Source organism: Parambassis ranga, chromosome 10 (genome assembly GCF_900634625.1).
Source record: "Parambassis ranga chromosome 10, fParRan2.1, whole genome shotgun sequence".
NCBI lineage: Eukaryota > Metazoa > Chordata > Actinopteri > Ambassidae > Parambassis > Parambassis ranga.
In genome coordinates this window covers 11,850,902-11,872,686 of record NC_041031.1, presented here as the reverse complement: position 1 = coordinate 11,872,686, position 21,785 = coordinate 11,850,902, and the positions used below count along the sequence as shown (strand labels likewise).

General features: G+C 40.9%; 5 protein-coding genes and 1 pseudogene across 6 annotated transcripts in view; all 6 read right to left on the bottom strand.

Annotated features, from left to right (window-relative positions):
* LOC114442519 (protocadherin alpha-C2-like) overlaps positions 1–18,991 on the bottom strand; it is a 140,324-nt gene extending 121,333 nt beyond the window's left edge. The window contains exon 1 of one of the 2 annotated variants that reach the window (XM_028416133.1): positions 16,535–18,991. In XM_028416133.1, the coding sequence (XP_028271934.1) occupies positions 16,535–18,934 (2,400 nt within the window). In that variant the 5' untranslated portion in view covers positions 18,935–18,991. Of the gene's footprint in view, positions 1–3,473; positions 5,835–16,534 lie in introns of those variants that run through there. The other variant, XM_028416145.1, reaches the window with a different exon arrangement.
* Positions 96–2,564, bottom strand: LOC114442966 (protocadherin alpha-3-like; annotated as a pseudogene).
* LOC114442532 (protocadherin alpha-8-like) lies at positions 6,760–9,111 on the bottom strand. Its single transcript, XM_028416208.1, has one exon. It carries the CDS (start codon positions 9,109–9,111, stop codon positions 6,760–6,762), a length of 2,352 nt encoding a protein of 783 aa, XP_028272009.1.
* LOC114442404 (protocadherin alpha-3-like) lies at positions 9,691–12,234 on the bottom strand. The gene is made up of 2 exons (XM_028415912.1): positions 9,874–12,234; positions 9,691–9,699 (listed from the first exon to the last, which is right to left on the bottom strand). The coding sequence occupies exons 1-2, from the start codon at positions 12,232–12,234 to the stop codon at positions 9,691–9,693; spliced, it is 2,370 nt and encodes a 789-aa protein (XP_028271713.1).
* LOC114442529 (protocadherin alpha-3-like) lies at positions 13,143–15,509 on the bottom strand. The gene has a single exon (XM_028416205.1). The coding sequence runs from the start codon at positions 15,507–15,509 to the stop codon at positions 13,143–13,145; it is 2,367 nt and encodes a 788-aa protein (XP_028272006.1).
* A 308-nt stretch (positions 18,992–19,299) lies between the features above and the next one.
* LOC114443042 (protocadherin alpha-8-like) lies at positions 19,300–21,672 on the bottom strand. Its single transcript, XM_028416949.1, has one exon. It carries the CDS (start codon positions 21,670–21,672, stop codon positions 19,300–19,302), a length of 2,373 nt encoding a protein of 790 aa, XP_028272750.1.
* Between the last annotated feature and the right edge of the window lie 113 nt (positions 21,673–21,785).

The window sequence follows — 21,785 nt, the reverse complement described above, 5'->3', positions numbered from 1 at the left end:
AAATTAGAATACCTTTGTGTTATCCATGGCTAAGTGATACCGGACTGAACGTCATAACTACCAAACTTAAATAATTTTTTTGTTAATAATTTTGGTCATAAGTTTGAATAAATATGTGAATGTAAAGACTGGGAAAAAATGACATCACGAAGGAAGAAATTGTTGGTAAACAACACACGATGTTAATTGGCACTTAAGTGTCTTACCTCCTCAGATGTCCTCCTCCTGTCAGGGAGCACTAGTGTATTAGCATGACTTCCAGGGACTATAGTAGATCCTATACTCATTCTGGGTCCAACTAACATGTAGCGTTTGTCTCCTGATCTGTACTGGATGCTGTGACACAGTGTCCCATCATAATTAGTCTCTTGTAGATATTTAGAAGTATAGTCTGTGGATTTGGAGCACTGCATTGCAATCAGCACGATGATACTGATGAGGAAAAGCACAGAAACTGAGCCCAAAGTTATCATCAGGTAAAAAGTCACATTATTATCTTCATCATCTTTGGCTGCACTTTTAACATCAGAAGCTGCAAAAGCCTCTTTGGGCTCCACAACTTTGACAGTGAGAGTAGCTGTTGCTGAGAGTGAGACGTTCCCATTGTCTTTGACCAGTATGACCAATTTATGCTCAGCCTCGTCTGTCTCTGTGAATGAGCGAAGTGTTCTGATCTGTCCTGTATAGCGGTCCAAACCAAAGAGACTGTGGTCAGTAACGTCCTGCAGTGAAAAGAGCAGCCAGCCGTTATATCCTATATCAGCGTCATAGGCTCTGACTTTAGTCACCAAGTGTCCTGCGTTCACATTGCGGGGAATCTCCTCCACACCTTCAGCAGAACCGTTGGAGCTGACTGGATACAGGATGACTGGAGCGTTGTCGTTCTGATCCAGAATGAATACGTTTACTGTGACGTTGCTGCTCAGTGACGGAGATCCAGAATCTGTGGCAACAACTTGGAACTGGAAAGTTTTCAGCGTTTCAAAATCGAAACTTTTTAGCGCCAAAATGTCTCCAGTTTCAGAGTTTATGTTCAGAAATGAAGCTAATTTATTTTCTTCGCCTCCATCTCTGACAATATGATAGGAAATACGTGCATTGTCGTTGTCGTCACAGTCAAAAGCGTTTACTGAAAACACAGACGCACCTGGCTCATTAGCCTCAGTGACATAGAAAGTATATGGACTATTTGAGAACTCTGGATTGTTGTCGTTCACATCTGACACCACAACAGAGATTGTCTTTTCAGATGATAAGGAAGGATTTCCAGCATCTTTTGCAATTATTGTGAGCGCATATTGTGACTCTTTTTCTCTGTCTAGAGGGGATTTAGTTACTAATGAATACATTTTGTCTTGTAAAGATGGTGTCAATACAAACGGAGCATCTTCAGTTATGGAGCAAATAACCTTTCCATTAAGACCAGAGTCCAAATCGTGTACACTGATAAGCGCAACTGTTGTTCCAGGTCTGGAATCTTCGGGGATGGAGCTTGAAAATGATGTGACTTCAATCTCAGGTGCATTATCATTTACGTCAACTATCTTAATGTTCACGCTTTTCTCTGTTGTAAGAGGTGCCAGACCTTTATCTGATGCCTGAATTTCTAGTTCATACTTGTCCCTTTCTTCATAGTTTATTAACCCCTTAACAGTTATTTCTCCCGTTAATGAATTAATATTGAAAAAATTTAATGTATTTTGATTTATGCTCTTACTAAACGAATAAATTACGTCTCCGTTTGGCCCATCATCTAAATCTGTTGCATTCACTTGAATTACAAGTGTGCCTTCTGGAACGTTTTCACTGAGCGTTACAGAATAATCACCATTAGTGAAAAGAGGTGCATTATCGTTTACATCCAAAACCTTTATTAAAATATTCATATTGCCTGATTTGGGAGGTTTACCTCCATCCAAGGCCGTCAGCTTTAATGAGTGGCTTTCTGCCTTTTCCCTGTCTAAAGATTTTTGGATAATCAGTATCGGTATTTTGCCATCATCTCCTTTGTCTTTAACTTCCAACCGAAAGTGATCATTCTGGCTAATTTTGTATTGCTGCACAGAGAAGTGACCACTGTCTCGATCGCTTGAGGCTTGCAACTGAAATCGTGCTCCGGGCAACACGGACTCTGAAATTTCAAGGGTTATCTCTTTCTCTGGGAAACTGGGTGAATGGTCATTTACATCTAACACTTCCACACTGACATAGTGGACCTCCAATGGGTTTTCCATCACAGTTTTCAGATTAATTACACACGTACTGATCTGCGCACACACCTCTTCTCTGTCAATCCTTCGGCTCAGATAAAGAATACCATCGTTTGGATTCACATAGAAAAGGGGGTCCCCGCCACTGGAAACAATACGATACTTCCTGTCTTGTAGAGAGCCTCTATCTAATCCAAGATCCTTTGCTATGTTTCCAACCACAGTTCCTTCCTTAACTTCCTCTGAAAACGAATATCTCAGTTGAGCTGAAGCCACACTCAACAAAAGCACAGCGACCACGGAGCCAACCAAACATCCTCGCGCCCGTCCCCGCTTGTGTTTTCTTTGTTCCATGGTCAAACTCCAAGATATCAATAGTCCATCGCAGCAACCAAAATCTCGTTAGTAAGACAAATTCCAAACCTTAATGTGCAAATAATTCTCTTCTTGAATTTCGAAATTGGATCAAACCGTCCGTCTCTTTATTCAAAACGATTACATGAACGATGCAGCCACTGTTGAAATAAGAATGCCGTGAAGAGGTGGGACCAAAAGCACTGACGCCAGACTCAGATAAGAATGCATTCTTAGATTACACTGACGCCATGCGACCCGATATGTCATTGCAGAAAATCTGAAAGCAAAGTTATTCTGGATTTGAGCCGTCTATTAAAAAGCAGTTAGCCCAGTGTGTGGGGGAAATCACGTCCCTTAGACGCCATTATAAATTAATGTGTGCCATAATATCTTATCGTGTGTGTGTGTGATTATTGTCACATGCTTTAATGCACTGCATATCGGCATTATTACAAGAACGCGAAGTCACAACCTTCAGCACCATGGACAGCGACCGCAAGGTTTATGAGAATCTGTCACACCCAGTGATAGATACTAACACAGGGACACCAATCAATCCGAAAAAGTGCCCCTCACTAGCTTTTTCTTCATTAAACTGTCTCTGATGTCCTGATATATTAGAAATGCATTTTGCTCTACATATATCAAAACAACCTCAAAAACGGTACGACTCAAAAGAGGGAGTGAGGTATTTTGTGCGAGATTGGTAAACTAGCAAGTGTGAGGCACTGAAAAAGTGACATACTCTTTAATGATTACCTGTTCATGTCATATTGCATTCCACGCCTTGAACACTGTTCATAGTTATGTAAATTTCTGCCAAATCCTGTGGTGAGCTAAAATGAGCATACATAAATAGGAAAACTTGGAACACGTTGTCTAAACAGTTGTTTGCTTGTGGCTTACCTCCTCAGATGTCCTCCTCCTGTCAGGGAGCACTAGTGTGTTCGCATGACTTCCAGGGACTATAGTAGATCCTATGCTCATTCTGGGTCCAACTAACATGTAGCGTTTGTCTCCTGATCTGTACTGGATGCTGTGACACAGTGTCCCATCATAATTAGTCTCTTGTAGATATTTAGAAGTATAGTCTGTGGATTTGGAGCACTGCATTGCAATCAGCACGATGATACTGATGAGAAAAAGCACTGAAACTGAGCCCAAAGTTATCATCAGGTAAAAAGTCACATTATTATCTTCATCGTCTTTGGCTGCACTTTTAACATCAGAAGCTGCAAAAGCCTCTTTGGGCTCCACAACTTTGACAGTGACAGTAGCTGTGGCTGAGAGTGAGACGTTCCCATTGTCTTTGACCAGTATGACCAGTTTGTGCTCAGCCTCGTCTGTCTCTGTGAATGAGCGAAGTGTTCTGATCTGTCCTGTATAGCGGTCCAAACCAAAGAGACTGTGGTCAGTAACTTCCTGCAGTGAAAAGAGCAGCCAGCCGTTATATCCTATATCAGCGTCATAGGCTCTGACTTTAGTCACCAAGTGTCCTGCGTTCACATTGCGGGGAATCTCCTCCACACCTTCAGCAGAACCGTTGGAGCTGACTGGATAAAGGATGACTGGAGCGTTATCGTTCTGATCCAGAATGAACACGTCCACTGTGACGTTACTGCTCAGTGACGGAGATCCAGAATCTGTGGCACCAACTTGGAACTGGAAAGTTTTCACCGTTTCAAAGTCGAAACTTTTCAGAGCCATAATGTCTCCAGTTTCAGAGTTTATGTTTAAAAACGATGATAATTTGTTATTTTCGTTTGCATCTCTCAAAATGTGATAAGAAATGAGAGCATTGTCTCTGTCATCACGATCAGATGCTTTTACTGAAAACATGGTGACACCGGGCATGTTATTCTCGGTGATATAAAATGTATATGGACTTGAGAAAAACTGTGGACTGTTATCATTCACATCTAATACGCCGACGGTTATAGTCTTTTCAGTTACATACGAAGGCTGCCCTGAGTCTTTCGCAATAATTGTGACCTCATACTGGGAAATAACTTCCCTGTCTAACTTAGAACTTGTCACAATGGCGTACATGTTTTCCTGCAATGATGGAGACAAAGTAAATGGAACGTCTTGTTTGATTGTGCAAATTACTTTTCCATTGATCCCTGAGTCGAAATCACTGACGCTAATGAGGGCCACTGTAGTTGCTATTTTTGAGTCTTCTTCAACAGAGCTAAAAAATGATGTCACTTCAATCTCAGGTGCGTTGTCGTTAACATCAATAACAGTTATCACGACGCTTTTGTCAGTTGTTAGAGGAACTGGTCCCTTATCAGACGCCTGAATGTCAATTTCATAACTTTTACTTTTTTCAAAATCTATCTGACCTGTTACCTTAATATCACCGGTGTCTTCTTCTATACTAAACAGATCCACTATTTTTGAATCTACCTCTTTACCAAAAGAATACATGATTTCACTGTTTGCACCCTGGTCCAGATCTGTTGCGTTTACCCGAATTACTACGGTACCAATGGGTACGTTTTCTTTTAGTGTAGCGGAATACACTTCTTTGGTAAAGACGGGGGAATTGTCATTGACATCCAGCACATCAACAATTATGTCTATATCACCAGACTTTGCCGGTTTCCCTCCATCAATGGCGGTTAGACGCAACTTGTGATTCCCAGCCGTTTCTCTGTCTAACTGCCTCTGCAAAACCAAAAATGGTACTTTACGGTCTTCGCCTCTGTCTTTGACTTCTACTCTGAAATGATCATTATTGCTGAGTCTATACTGCTGAATGGAGAACTGGCCTACATCGGGGTCGCGCGCTGCCTGTAACTGAAATCTCGCTCCTGGTATAGCCGACTCTGAAATTTCAAGTCTTTTCTCTTTCTCTGGAAAAACGGGCGCATGATCATTTACATCAAGTATTTCTACTGCCACATAATGAATCTCTAGTGGGTTTTCTAGTACGGTTTTCAGGTTGATCAAGCATGGACTGCTCCGTTCACACACCTCCTCCCTGTCTATGCTCCTTTTCAGATAAAGAATACCATCGTTCTGATTCACCTGAAACAAGGGCTCGGTTGAGCCTGTGACAATGCGATATCGTCTTTCTTTTAGTGCACTCTTATCGAGTCCCAAATCCTTCGCTATATTCCCGACGACTGTTCCTTCTCGAACGTCCTCAAATATGGAATATCTGATCTGTGCAAAAGCTCCGCTCCACAAAACATCCAAAACAACCATAAATACAAATAAACGCCGTTGCGCCCTCCATGCTTTGCCACCTCTTTGTTCCATGGCTAAAAGGTAATGAAGAACAGTCCATTAAATACGTCGTCTCAGTCACTGTAATAATACTGAGGTTTGCTAAATGTCTGTTTGTTGTTTCAAGATGCTGCTGAAAATAAAATACACCCGTCGTTTTCAGTGCCTATCATTTGCTCCAGCAGCCTCTGCAGTTTGAGTAAAATGCTGGGGCTAGGTTTCACTATACCTCGTGACGTACAATCCTGCATGACCCATGAAATCGTTGAACTACACTGACACCAAGCGTTGAAATAGATATTATTTACTCATCTAGTATTTGCCTTGTGTAAAAAAACACTCAATTGCATATTGGAAAATATATCCCTGGAGTAATGTAAATAGCTCTGACGGAGAACATCAGGCGCACATTGCAACATTGGCGTTTGTTTACGCGTTTGGCAAAATGATGAAACCACTAAAGTCGACCCCTTAACATAAAAGGGGAGCAGCTACAGCACCATCAAAACACGGTAAATATAATCACAGTTTAATAACAATTTAACAAACATGAACCCAAAGTCTTACAGCAACTAAACAGACATCGAAGGAGCCAACAAGTGTGACTATCTAAGAGCTTTTGATTTTAATTGAGCTTTTTTAGAAAAAAAAAAGTTCTATTGAGGAAAAAAATCAGCAGAGAACAATGGAAATTAACTGTTGAATGTGTTATTTCTTGGCTATTGTTTACTTTCTGCGACTATTCTCACCAGAATTTACACAGGGATAGCACCATGTGGAAACAAACCCAACCCTTCCAGCACCAAGGACAGCGACCACAATGGCCGTGACCCTTGTAACTGTGGCAACGATGACAAAGTAGGCCTGTATGCAAGTTTTAGGTCACCGAGGAAAGTTCAAAACTAATTTCAGGACAAACAATATGTCTCTAAAGCAAACCGTTCACTTAATATGAATATTAACTCACCTCAGATGTTATCCTCCTGTCAGGGAGCACTAATGTATTAGCATGACTTCCAGGGACTATAGTAGATCCTATACTCATTCTGGGTCCAACTAACATGTAGCGTTTGTCTCCCGATCTGTACTGGATGCTGTGACACAGTGTCCCATCATAATTAGTCTCTTGTAGATATTTAGAAGTATAGTCTGTGGATTTGGAGCACTGCATTGCAATCAGCACGATGATACTGATGAAGAAAAGCACAGAAACTGAGCCCAAAGTTATAATCAGGTACAAAGTCACATTATTATCTTCATCATCTTTGGCTGCACTTTTAACATCAGAAGCTGCAAAAGCCTCTTTGGGCTCCACAACTTTGACAGTGACAGTAGCTGTTGCTGAGAGTGAGACGTTCCCATTGTCTTTGACAAGTATGACCAGTCTATGCTCAGCCTCGTCTGTCTCTGTGAATAAGCGAAGTGTTCTGATCTGCCCTGTATAGCGGTCCAAACCAAAGAGACTGTGGTCAGTAACTTCCTGCAGTGAGAAGAGCAGCCAGCCGTTATATCCTATATCAGCGTCATAGGCTCTGACTTTAGTCACCAAGTGTCCTGCGTTCACATTGCGGGAAATCTCCTCCACACCTTCAGCAGAACCGTTGGAGGCGACTGGATACAGGATCACTGGAGTGTTGTCGTTCTGATCCAGAATGAATACGTTCACTGTGACGTTGCTGCTCAGTGACGGAGATCCAGAATCTGTGGCAACAACTTGGAACTGGAAAGTTTTCAGCGTTTCAAAGTCGAAACTTTTCAGTGCTGATATTTGTCCGTTATCTGAATTTACATTTAGAAAAGACGTGACGTCATTTACTCTCACAATGTGATATGAAATGGCTGCATTTTCGTTCACATCATTGTCTTTTGCGCTTACAGAGAATATTGACTCTCCAGCAGCGTTATTTTCTGACAGGTAAAAGTTTAATGGACTCTGTGAGAAATGTGGACTGTTGTCATTTACATCTGATATCTGAATGCTAACAGTTTTAAATGTAGATAAGGAAGGCTCACCACAGTCTGTGGCTTTTATTGTGATGTCATACTGTGACACCTGCTCTCTATCTAAGTAGTCCTTAGTGACAACAGAATATATGTTCTCTTTATATGATGGTTTTAATTCAAAGGGAATATATGTACTCATGCTAGTAATTATTTTTCCATTAACACCAGAATCTTTATCTATTACACTGATGAGTGAAATAACGGTGCCAGGTTTTGAATCTTCAGACACTGTATGTGACAGTGATGTGACTTCTATTTCTGGTGCATTATCATTTATATCTTTTATCTTTATGATGACTCTACACCTGCCTATTAAAGGAGGCTGTCCCTTATCAGATGCTTGAACGTCTATCTTAAAAGTTTCGGAATCTTCAAAATCCAAATCTGCCATTAATTTAATTCGTCCGGTTAAACTATCTAGTTCGAATACATCGTAAATTTTACGTGCTAATGTTTTGCTTAGACTGTACTCTATTTCTCCATTAGTCCCTTCATCTGGATCTACTGCAGTTACTGTTGCAATTGTCGTACCAACTGGCGTGTTTTCAAATATGTCAATTTGGTATGTATCCTGGCTAAATGACGGACGATTATCATTAATATCAAGAACAGTAATAGAAACATTTAGCTTCCCTGATCTCGGAGGTTTACCTCCATCAACAGCTGTCACAATTAGCATGTGTTTATTCTTTTGTTCTCTGTCTAATGATTTCTTCAGCACTAAAAACGGTATTTTGTCCTCATCACTCTGATTAATTTCTATATCAAAGTGATCATTTGACGTTAATGTGTATGTGCGGATGGAGTTGGTTCCAGCATCGGGATCACGGGCAGCCTGCAGTTGGAATCGCGTTCCCGGAGATGATTGTTCAGCTATTTCAAACGTCTGTTCCTTTTCAGAGAAAATGGGGGAGTGATCATTCACGTCTGTAATTTCTACAACGACATGATGCATTTCCAATGGATTTTCAACAAGGATTTTTAGCTCCATCAGGCATGCACCACTACCGTGACATAGCTCTTCTCTGTCGATTTTATTACTGACCTGCAAAGCACCACTATCAGAGTTTACCTCGAAAAAAGCGTCCTTATATCCAGAAACAACACGGGATCGTCGATCATTGAGAGAGGTTCTATCCAGACCAAGATCCTTGGCAACATTTCCCACAACGGTACCTTCTTTCACCTCCTCTGGAATAGAGTATCTCAAGTCAGCTAAAGCCTGCTTCCCGATAAACAACAGTAGAGTCACATGAAAAGAACACCAATAATAGTCCCTTGATAATAAGCGTCTTGTGCCCCCCATTGTTTTCCAACCACACTCATACGACTGATTCCTTTAGTAACAAATTAATTACAGATCCAAACACCACACCATCTCACGGTACTCCCGTTGTTACGCCAAATGTATCCTCTGCTGTGAAGCAACAAACAAAAGATCTGTTAGGGGAGGAACCATGCCATTTTAAACTCTCCCTATGTTGCAGTGACACCGAGAGGGCAACATTGTATAACATTTAACAGTAAAAACCGTACTGTGTTACGTAGCTATTCAGGAAATCTCCCTGGCACAACCAGGATTAAAAAAAAGAAAAAACAAACAAACAAACAAATGATTATATGATATATATATGATTCATTTTTTTAAATACAATTTAACCGAGATGAGAACAACAAAATCAACAGTTTCCCCATTGTGGGACAAATAAAGATTTTCTCACTCTTTATGTAATTCAGTAACATGGACAGCAATAGCTTCTCCTCAGACAACGGTCTCTTTAAGTGAACTTTTCTGTACTCATCCAAGTAGAGGGATGAAAGAAAACATCCCGACAACACTTGTATGTGTTAGTTTTATATCACTGTCAAAGCTCTTGTTATAAAGTTAGTACATCTTTTTCAAAATCAGTGTCAGATATGATTCTTAATTATATGAATAATAGACGGCTCCCACAACATGAGCCAGAGCACGGAGTATTTCCACCAACATTTGTCTATTAAAATATATTTTTAATTTTTACAAACAAACGAAACAAACAACAAACAAAACAAAACGAAAATGTCCTACCTCCTCAGATGTCCTCCTCCTGTCAGGGAGCACTAGTGTATTAGCATGACTTCCAGGGACTATAGTAGATCCTATACTCATTCTGGGTCCAACTAACATGTAGCGTTTGTCTCCTGATCTGTACTGGATGCTGTGACACAGTGTTCCATCATAATTAGTCTCTTGCAGATATTTAGAAGTATAGTCTGGGGATTTGGAGCACTGCATTGCAATCAACACGATGATACTAATGAGAAAAAGCATAGAAACTGAGCCCAAAGTTATCATCAGGTAAAAAGTCACATTATTGTCTTCATCATCTTTGGCTGCACTTTTAACATCAGAAGCTGCAAAAGCCTCTTTGGGCTCCACAACTTTGACAGTGACAATAGCTGTTGCTGAGAGTGAGACGTTGCCATTGTCTTTGACCAGTATGACCAGTTTATGCTCAGCCTCGTCTGTATCTGTGAATGAGCGAAGTGTTCTGATCTGTCCTGTATAGCGGTCCAAACCAAAGAGACTGTGGTCAGTAACTTCCTGCAGTGAAAAGAGCAGCCAGCCGTTATATCCTATATCAGCGTCATAGGCTCTGACTTTAGTCACCAAGTGTCCTGCGTTCACATTCCGGGGAATCTCCTCCACACCTTCAGCAGAACCGTTGGAGCGAACTGGATACAGGATGACTGGAGCGTTGTCGTTCTGATCTAGAATGAACACGTTGACTGTGACGTTGCTGCTCAGTGATGGAGATCCAGAATCTGTGGCAACAACTTGGAACTGGAAAGTTTTCAGTGTTTCAAAGTCGAAACTTTTCAGCGCCAAAATGTCTCCAGTTTCAGAGTTTATGTTTAAAAACGATGATAATTTGTTATTTTCGTTTGCATCTCTCAAAATGTGATAAGAAATGAGAGCATTGTCTCTGTCATCACGATCAGATGCTTTTACTGAAAACATGGTGACACCGGGCATGTTATTCTCGGTAATATAAAATGTGTATGGACTTGAGAAAAACTCTGGACTGTTGTCGTTCACATCTGATACGCCGACGGTTATAGTCTTTTCAGTTAAATACGAAGGCTGCCCTGAGTCTTTCGCAATAATTGTGACCTCATACTGGGAAATAACTTCCCTGTCTAACTGAGAACTTGTCACAATGGCGTACATGCTTCCTTGCAATGATGGAGACAAAGTAAATGGAACGTCTTGTTTGATTGTGCAAATTACTTTTCCATTGATCCCTGAGTCGAAATCACTGACGCTAATGAGGGCCACTGTAGTTGCTATTTTTGAATCTTCTTCAACAGAGCTAGAAAATGATGTCACTTCAATCTCAGGTGCGTTGTCGTTAACATCAATAACGGTTATCACGACGCTTTTGTCAGTTGTTAGAGGAACTGGTCCCTTATCAGACGCCTGAATGTCAAATTCATAAGTTTTACTTTTTTCAAAATCTATCTGACCTGTTACTTTAATTTCACCTGTGTCTTCTTCTATACCAAACAGATCCATTATTTTTGAATCTACCTCTTTACCAAAAGAATACATGATTTCACTGTTTGCCCCCTGGTCCAGATCTGTTGCGTTTACCTGAATTACTACGGTGCCAATGGGTACGTTTTCTTTTAGTGAGGCGGAATACACTTCTTTGGTAAAGACGGGGGAATTGTCATTGACATCCAGCACATTAACAATTATGTCTATATCACCAGACTTTGCCGGTTTCCCTCCATCAATGGCGGTTAGACGCAACTTGTGATTCCCAGCCGTTTCTCTGTCTAACTGCCTCTGCAGAACCAAATATGGTACTTTACGGTCTTCGCCTCTGTCTTTGACTTCTACTCTGAAATGATCATTATGGCTGAGTCTATACTGCTGAATAGAGAACTGGCCTACATCGGGGTCGCGCGCTGCCTGTAACTGAAATCTCGCTCCTGGTAGAGCCGACTCTGAAATTTCAAGTCTTTTCTCTTTCTCTGGAAAAACAGGCGCATGATCATTTATATCAAGTATTTCAACTGCCACATAATGAATCTCTAGTGGGTTTTCTAGTACGGTTTTCAGGTTGATCAAGCATGGACTGCTCCGTTCACACACCTCCTCCCGGTCTATGCTCCTTTTCAGATAAAGAATACCATCGTTTTGATTCACCTGAAACAAGGGCTCGGTTGAGCCTGCGACAATGCGATATCGTCTTTCTTTGAGGGCACTCTTATCAAGTCCCAAATCCTTCGCTATATTCCCGACGACTGTTCCTTCTCGAACGTCCTCAGATATGGAATATCTGATCTGTGCAAAAGCTCCGCTCCACAAAACATCCAAAACGACCACAAATGCAAACCAACGCCGTTGCGCCGTCGATGCTTTGCCACCTCTTTGTTCCATGGCTAAAAGGTGTTGAAGAACAGTCCATTAAATACTTCGTCTCAGTCACTGTAATAATACTGAGTTTTGCCAAATGCCTGTTTGTTGTTTCAAGATGCTGTTGAAAATAAAATACACCCGTTGTTTTCAGTGCCTATCATTTGCTCCAGCAGCCATTGCAGTTTGAGTAAAATGCTGGGGGTAGGTTTCACTATAGCTCGTGACGTACAATCCTGCACGACCCACGAAATCATTGAACTACACTGACACCAAGCGTTGAAATAGATATTACCTCATATAGTATTTGCCTTACGTAAAAAGACACTCAATTGCATATTGGTAAATATATTCCCGGACTAATGTAAATAGCTCTGCTAACATCAGGCGCACATTGCAACATTGGCCTTTGTTTACGCGTTTGGCAAAATGATGAAACCACTAAAGTCGATCCCTTAACATAACAAGGGGCGCAGCTAAAGCACCATTAAACACGGTAAATATAATCACAGTTTAATAACAATTTAACCAACATAAAGCCAATATCTCACCGTAATTAGACAGCGAAGGAGCCGACAAGTGTGACTACGAGCTTTTCATTTTAATTGAGCTTTCCTAAAGTTCTAATTAGAAAAAAAATCATCACAGAAAACAAATATAATTAACTGTTCAATGTCCTATTTCTGGGCTGTTGTTTACTTTCTGCGACTATTATCACCAGAATGTACACGGGGATAGCACTATGTGGAAACAAACCCAACACTTTCAACACCAAGGACAGCGACCACAATGGGCATGGCACTTTATAATTGTGGCAATGATGACAAAGTAAGCCTATGTGCAAGTTTTAGTTCACCGGGGAAATTGAGTTCAAAACTGATTTTAGGACAAATCATATGTCTCTAAAGCAAACCGTTCACTTAATATGAATATTAACTCACCTCAGATGTTATCCTCCTGTCAGGCAGCACTAGTGTATTAGCATGACTTCCAGGGACTATAGTAGATCCTATACTCATTCTGGGTCCAACTAACATGTAGCGTTTGTCTCCTGATCTGTACTGGATGCTGTGACACAGTGTCCCATCATAATTAGTCTCTTGTAGATATTTAGAAGTATAGTCTGTGGATTTGGAGCACTGCATTGCAATCAGCACGATGATACTGATGAGAAAAAGCACTGAAACTGAGCCCAAAGTTATCATCAGGTAAAAAGTCACATTGTTATCTTCATCATCTTTGGCTGCACTTTTAACATCAGATGCTGCAAAAGCCTCTTTGGGCTCCACAACTTTGACAATAACAGTAGCTGTGGCTGAGAGTGAGACGTTGCCATTGTCTTTGACCAGTATGACCAGTTTATGCTCAGCCTCGTCTGTCTCTGTGAATGAGCGAAGTGTTCTGATCTGTCCTGTATAGCGGTCCAAACCAAAAAGACTGTGGTCAGTAACTTCCTGCAGTGAAAAGAGCAGCCAGCCGTTATATCCTATATCAGCGTCATAGGCTCTGACTTTAGTCACCAAGTGTCCTGCGTTCACATTGCGGGGAATCTCCTCCACACCTTCAGCAGAACCGTTGGAGCTGACTGGATACAGGATGACTGGAGCGTTGTCGTTTTGATCCAGAATGAATACGTTCACTGTGACGTTGCTGCTCAGTGACGGAGATCCTGAATCTGTGGCAACAACTTGGAACTGGAAAGTTTTCAGCTTTTCAAAGTCGAAACTTTTCAGAGCTAAAATGTCTCCATTTTCAGAGTTTATGTTTATAAAGGAAGGCGGTAGATTATCACCTCCTCTGTCTCTAAGTATAAAGTAGGAAATCACTGCATTACTCCCCTCGTCGCGATCACTCGCTGTCACTGATAAAAATGTAACTCCTGGGCTGTTATTCTCAAGTATGTAGAACGTGTATGGACTCTGTGAAAACTCTGGACTGTTGTCATTTACATCTGATACAACAATATTTATAGTTTTATCTGATGATAGGGGCTTTTCTCCTGCGTCTTTCGCAACAATAATCACGTCATATTGTGATTGCTGTTCTCTATCCAAAAGATTTTTGGTTACTAGGGAATACATATTATTTTGTAAAGATGGGGTGAGCAGAAAGGGGAAGTCTTGGCTTATGTAACACATCACCTTTCCGTTGAGACCAGAATCCGAGTCTTTAACACTGATTAACGCCACTGTGGTTCCTGGTTTTGAGTCTTCCGGTAATGAACGTGAAAATGATGTCACTTCAATCTCAGGTGTATTATCATTAACGTCAACAATATTTATAATGACGGTTTTGTCTGTTGTCATTGTAGCTGCAGCTTTATCAGAGGCCTGAATATCTATTTCATATCTGCCACTCTCCTCAAAATCTATATTTCCTGCTACTGTAATTTCTCCTGTCACCGGATTGAGTTCAAAACGTTCACGTGCACGTGTGTCCACATCATTTCCAAATGAATACACTACTTCTCCATTTGAGCCTTCATCTAAATCTGTGGCATTAACCTGAATAACAGCCGTGCCAATAGGAGAATTTTCTTTTAGGTAGACAGTATATGAATCCTGGGTGAAAACCGGGGGGTTATCATTAACATCAGACACCTCAACAATTATTGTCATGTTTCCAGACCTTGGAGGTTTACCTCCATCAAAGGCTGTCAGCAGTAACACGTGGGTCTTCACAGTTTCTCTGTCAAGTGACTTTTGTAAAACTAAACTAGGTGTCTTACGGTCCTCACCACGGTCTTTTACTTCCAACCGAAAATGGTCATTGTGACTCAGCTTATACTGCTGAATGGATAATGAGCCACTATCAGCATCGCGGGCAGCTTGTAATTGAAATCTCGCTCCTGGTAACGCCGATTCAAATATTTCTAGCATCTTTTCATTCTCTGGGAACATCGGCGCGTGGTCGTTAACATCCAGAATCTCCACTGCAACATAGTGGACCTCCAGTGGGTTTTCTAACACGGTTTTTAAATCAATTACGCAGACCTTGCTACGGTCGCATACCTCCTCTCTGTCAAGTTTTCGGTTCACATACAAGATACCATCGTCTTGATTCACACGAAAAGGAGGTTCTGTCGAGCCGTATACAACACGGCAGCCTCTCTCCCTCAGTGTGGATTTATCAAGCCCTAAATCCTTAGCGATATTTCCAACAACAGTTCCTTCTTTAACTTCCTCGGAAATTGAATATCTGAATTGTGCCGAAGCGCAGCTCCAAAACGAAACAAAAGCCATTATGTAGACAATCCATTTTGTCCGTGTTCTCCGTGTTCCGAGTCTTCTTTGTTCCATTATGGGAATATCAAGCATTTAATATAAAACAGATTTAAAAAAAATAAAAAAAAACTATACCCGTATGCTTAATTAAACAATCCACCACAGTATTTTACACAATCCAAACATTCTCGGAGAGCCGTTTACTGTTGTATTTTCTGTTCGATCCGTGAGCACTTAAAGCGTTCTCTAAGTGATGGTGAGAGGAAGGGGATGGGTCTGATGGGCATGACAAAACATGTGGGATCTTTTTTCCCCCCTATACTGACACCAAGTGAACGAAAATCACAATGCAGAAATGTAATGGAAATAGAGAAATGCACATGAAATTAAATGTGCTAGGGCATGATGTTTTAACAACTACGAATACAAGCTGCAGTTATGAATATCAGTAATCATAGTTGAGCCAAAAACTACCGCACACCTTTCCCTTTTTAGTATTATACCACTTCAGCATTGCCAGGTTACAAACAGAATGCCGCGTTTTGGTCGGAGAACGTCTCAGCACCACGGACAGCACCAGCATGCACTTAAACACCGCATACGCAGCGGTTGAGATACAATTCGGAAAAATTGTAAAACTATGCATTCTGACAAACAAAAGAAAATCTGAGGTTTTGAGGAAGAGTGGCTCATAAATCAAGTTGTAAAATAACTACAAATTTACTACCTTGAATTTAATGAATTTTATTAAGTGGTTGTTGAACTTTCAAGTAAATCTCAGAGGTGTATTCAAATTACCCATACCATAAACACATTTTCACCCATTTGATAGATCAATAAACTAGTTAACTTTACTGTGAGTCTTTTTTCGCATTATAGGAAAAAGGGAATTTAGTTGTATCATAAGAGTTATTAAAAACTGCTAGTCATAAAAGTCGGCCGTACTTGTCCCATCGACAGTCATCAGTTCAATTCCACCACAAACCATAACATATACATGTTGTGGTAAACTTACAACCCACGAAGTAATTTTAACATAGTTTAAAAATCGGAATTTCACTGTAACATGGACAGAATGCCAATTAAACTGTTGATCTTACCTCTTCAGACGCACGTCTCCTGTCAGGTAGTACTAGTGTATTAGCATGACTTCCAGAGACTATGGTAGATCCTATACTCATTCTGGGTCCAACTAACATGTAGCGTTTGTCTCCTGATCTGTACTGGATGCTGTGACACAGTGTCCCATCATAATTAGTCTCTTGTAGATATTTAGAAGTATAGTCTGTGGATTTGGAGCACTGCATTGCAATCAGCACGATGATACTGATGAGGAAAAGCATAGACACTGAGCCCAAAGTTATCATCAGGTAAAAAGTCACATTATTATCTTCATCATCTTTGGCTGCACTTTTAACATCAGATGCTGCAAAAGCCTCTTTGGACTCCACAACTTTGACAGTGACAGTAGCTGTTGCTGAGAGTGAGACGTTGCCATTGTCTTTGACCAGTATGACCAGTCTATGCTCAGCCTCGTCTGTCTCTGTGAATGAGCGAAGTGTTCTGATCTGTCCTGTATACCGGTCCAAGCCAAAGAGACTGTGGTCAGTAACTTCCTGCAGTGAAAAGAGCAGCCAACCGTTATATCCTATATCAGCGTCATAGGCTCTGACTTTAGTCACCAAGTGTCCTGCGTTCACATTGCGGGGAATCTCCTCCACACCTTTAGCAGAACCGTTGGAGCTGACTGGATACAGGATGACTGGAGCGTTGTCGTTCTGATCCAGAATGAACACGTTGACTGTGACGTTGCTGCTCAGTGACGGAGATCCTGAATCTGTAGCAACAACTTGGAACTGGAAAGTTTTCAGCGTTTCAAAGTCGAAACTTTTCAGAGCTAAAATATCTCCAGTTTCAGAGTTTATGTTCAGAAATGACGTCACTTTACTTTCATGCCCTGCTTTTCTTAGAATATGATATAAAATAAGTGCATTTTCTCCATCGTCAAGATCAGACGCCTGTACAGAAAATACAGATGCTCCTGGCGTGTTATTTTCTGTTATATAGAACGTGTAGGGACTCACTGAAAACTCTGGGCTGTTATCATTTGTATCTGATACATACACGCTTATTGTCTTTTCGGAGGTCAAGGCTGGTTCACCTGCGTCTTTAGCTAGTATTGTAATATCATATTTTGATTGTTCTTCTCTATTCAGCTGTGACTTTGTAACAACAGCGAACATGTGATCTTGTATTGACGGAGTTAATGTAAAAGGACTCTCTTCAGTGACATAGCTGATAATTTTGCCGTTCATGCCAGAATCTGAATCTGTAATGCTGATGAGGGCTACTGTGGTTCCTGGTCTGGAGTCCTCAGAAACTGCACTGGACAGTGATGCTACCTCTATTTCGGGCGGATTGTCGTTTGTGTCTGCGATTTTAATGATAACGCTTTTATCAGTTCTGAATGGGATGCTTCCTTTATCAGAGGCCTGTATATCAATGTCATAGCTGTCTTGTTCCTCAAAGTCTACATGACCTTTCACAGTTATTTCACCAGTAACGGAGTCGATATCAAACAGCTCTCTAATGTTTCCTTTTACACTGTTACCGAATGAATAAACTATTTCACCATTTGGACCATCATCCAAATCAGTTGCTTTAACTTCGATTACAGTGGTGCCAATTAGAGCGTTTTCTTGTAGAATGGCTGAATATGCGTCTTTAGTAAACACTGGCATGTTGTCATTTACATCTAAAACATCTATGTAAATTTCAACTGTGCCTGTCTTTGGTGGGCTTCCGCCATCTATTGCTGTCAGAACCAACCTATGACTACGTTTTGCCTCTCTATCTAGCTGTTTTTGCAACTGTAAAATTGGAGTTTTACCATCTCTCCCGCGATCTTTAATTTCTAAACGAAAATGGTCATTCTGGCTGATTTTATACTGTTGTACAGAGTTTGTGCCACCATCTGGATCGTGCGCATTCTGTAGCTGATACCGTGCTCCCGGCAACGCAGACTCTGAGATCTCTAGCCTCGTTATTTCTTCAGGAAATGTGGGAGAGTGGTCGTTTAAATCTGTTATCTCCACTGTGACATAATGTATTTCCAGTGGATTTTCTAGAACCGTTTTGAGATTGATTAAGCACACGCTGCTGTCCTTACATACTTGTTCTCTGTCTATTTTATGGTCCGCATAAAGGACTCCGTCATTTTCATTTACCTTAAATAGTGGTTCAGCTGAGCCAGGCATAATACGAAAACCCCGTTGCTTCATGACATTCAAGTCTATTCCCAAATCCTTTGCTATATTACCAACAAAACTCCCTTCATTAAGCTCCTCAGATATTGAGTATCTCAGTTGCGCAGAAGCTTCTCCGAAACAAAAAATCAAAAGGCCGAGCAGCAGTGATCGCTGTCGCCATGAATTTCGTTCCCTTTGTTTCATTCTGCGAGGTGAAAGTACGAATCCATACACGTCCATCGGTCCCCACATGGCTAGAATTTTGCTTCCATCACAACAAGAAATCCAGTTACTTTTTCAAGGAATGTACACACCGCAAAAACCCAAAACAATCACCTCCTCGTTCTAAGTCCTTCTGCTAAATATCGTGTAACAAAACGGAACGGAGGGACAGGATTCGGTATCCAGTGATGTGACGCTGTCAAGCATTATAGTAATAAGCTACCGCCACCTTGTGAAAGTGTGTGTCAGTGCACTAAAGTGATACACTTTAAGCTTACAAATGTGTCAGCTGACTAGCTGTATATAAGAAATATATAACGGAATGCATAACTTATGTCATAATATGGATCCCTTACAAATCGAATTTCTGACAAAAGTAGTCCATAAGAAAGAGTCTATGGTTCAAATAAATATTTACTCACCTCCTCAGATGTTCTCCTCCTGTCAGGGAGCACTAGTGTATTAGCATGACTTCCAGGCACTATAGTAGATCCTATACTCATTCTGGGTCCAACTAACATGTAGCGTTTGTCTCCTGATCTGTACTGGATGCTGTGACACAGTGTCCCATCATAATTAGTCTCTTGTAGATATTTAGAAGTATAGTCTGTGGATTTGGAGCACTGCATTGCAATCAGCACGATGATACTGATGAGGAAAAGCACAGAAACTGAGGCCAAAGTTATCATCAGGTAAAAAGTCACATTATTGTCTTCATCATCTTTGGCTGCACTTTTAACATCAGAAGCTGCAAAAGCCTCTTTGGGCTCCACAACTTTGACAGTGACAGTAGCTGTTGCTGAGAGTGAGACGTTCCCATTGTCTTTGACCAGTATGACCAGTTTATGCTCAGCCTCGTCTGTCTCTGTGAATGAGCGAAGTGTTCTGATCTGTCCTGTATAGCGGTCCAAACCAAAGAGACTGTGGTCAGTAACTTCCTGCAGTGAAAAGAGCAGCCAGCCGTTATATCCTATATCAGCGTCATAGGCTCTGACTTTAGTCACCAAGTGTCCTGCGTTCACATTCCGGGGAATCTCCTCCACACCTTCAGCAGAACCGTTGGAGCTGATTGGATACAGGATGACTGGAGCGTTGTCGTTCTGATCCAGAATGAATACATTCACTGTGACATTGCTGCTCAGTGACGGAGATCCAGAATCTGTAGCAACAACTTGGAACTGGAAAGTTTTCAGTGTTTCAAAGTCGAAACTTTTCAGCGCTGATATTTGTCCATTATATGAATTTACATTTAGAAAAGACGTGACGTCATTTTCTCTTACGATGTGATATGAAATGGCTGCATTTTCATTCACATCATTATCTTTTGCGCTTACAGAGAATATTGACTCTCCAGCAGCGTTATTTTCTGACAGGTAAAAGTTTAATGGACTCTGTGAGAATTGTGGACTGTTGTCATTTACATCTGATATCTGAATGCTAAGACCTCTAAATGTAGATAAGGGAGGCTCTCCACAGTCTGTAGCTTTTATTGTGATGTCATACTGTGACACCTGCTCTCTATCTAACAAGTCCTTTGTGACAAGTGAATATGTGTTTTCTTTAAATGATGGTTTTAATTCAAAAGGAACATTTGAGTTTATAGTGGAAAGTATTTTTCCATTAACAGCAGAGTCTTTATCTGTTACACTGATGAGTGAAATAATGGTGCCAGGCTTTGAATCTTCAGAAACTGTATTTGTTAAGGATGTGACTTCTATTTCTGGTGCATTATCGTTCACATCTTTTATCTTTATTATAACTTTACATCTTCCTATTAACGGAGGCTGTCCTTTATCAGATGCTTGAACATCTAACTTAAAAATTGGAGTTTCTTCAAAATCTAGAGGTCCCTTCAGTTTAATTTGTCCACTTGAAGTATCCAGTTCAAATACATCGTAAACTTTACGTGCTAATGTTTTGCTTAGGCTGTACTCTATTTCTCCATTAATGCCTTCATCTGGATCAACTGCATTTACTTTTGTAATTGTCGTACCAACTGGCGTATTTTCAAATATTTCAATTTGGTATGTATCCTGGCTAAATGACGGACGATTATCATTAATATCAAGAACAGTAATAGAAACATTTAGTTTCCCTGATCTCGGAGGTTTACCTCCATCAAGCGCAGTCACAATTAGCAGGTGTTTATTCTTTTGTTCTCTGTCTAAGGATTTCTTTAGCACTAAAAACGGTATTTTGTCCTCATCACTCTGACTGATTTCTATATCAAAGTGATCATTTGACGTTAATGTGTATGTGCGGATGGAGTTTGTTCCAGCATCGGGATCACGGGCAGCCTGCAGTTGGAAACGCGTTCCCGGAGATGATTGTTCAGCTATTTCAAACGCCTGTTCCTTTTCAGAGAAAGTGGGGGAGTGATCATTCACGTCTGTAATTTCTATAACGACATAGTGTATTTCTAGAGGATTCTCAACGAGTATCTTTAGCTCCATCAGGCATGCACCACTTCCCTGACACAGTTCCTCTCTGTCGATTTTCTTACGAACCTGTAAGCAGCCACTATCTGGGTTTACCTCGAAGAAATCGTCCTTTGATCCAGAAACAACACGGAACCGTCGATCATTGAGAGAGATTTTGTCTAGTCCAAGATCCTTTGCAACATTTCCTACAACCGTCCCTTCTCTCATCTCCTCTGGAATAGAGTATCTTAGTTCACCCAACGCCGGATTTCCCCAAAACATCAGTAAGGAAAAATGCAAATAAAACCTACAGTAGTTCCATGAATGGCTTCTCTTTTGGTCCCCCATCATGATGCAACCATACATGTAAAGTCCAGAATGCTTTTCTGATGCAAATTCAACGTGCGTATCCAAACGTTTATAACCGCATATTTAGAAAAAGCATGCCACAGTCTGATCAG

Coding starts and splice junctions, on each gene's coding strand:
- LOC114442532 (XM_028416208.1), bottom strand. CDS start 9,111: ATGGGGGGCACAAGACGCTTATTATCAAGGGACTATTATTGGTGTTCT.
- LOC114442529 (XM_028416205.1), bottom strand. CDS start 15,509: ATGGAACAAAGAAGACTCGGAACACGGAGAACACGGACAAAATGGATT.
- LOC114443042 (XM_028416949.1), bottom strand. CDS start 21,672: ATGGGGGACCAAAAGAGAAGCCATTCATGGAACTACTGTAGGTTTTAT.
- LOC114442404 (XM_028415912.1), bottom strand. CDS start 12,234: ATGGAACAAAGAGGTGGCAAAGCATCGACGGCGCAACGGCGTTGGTTT.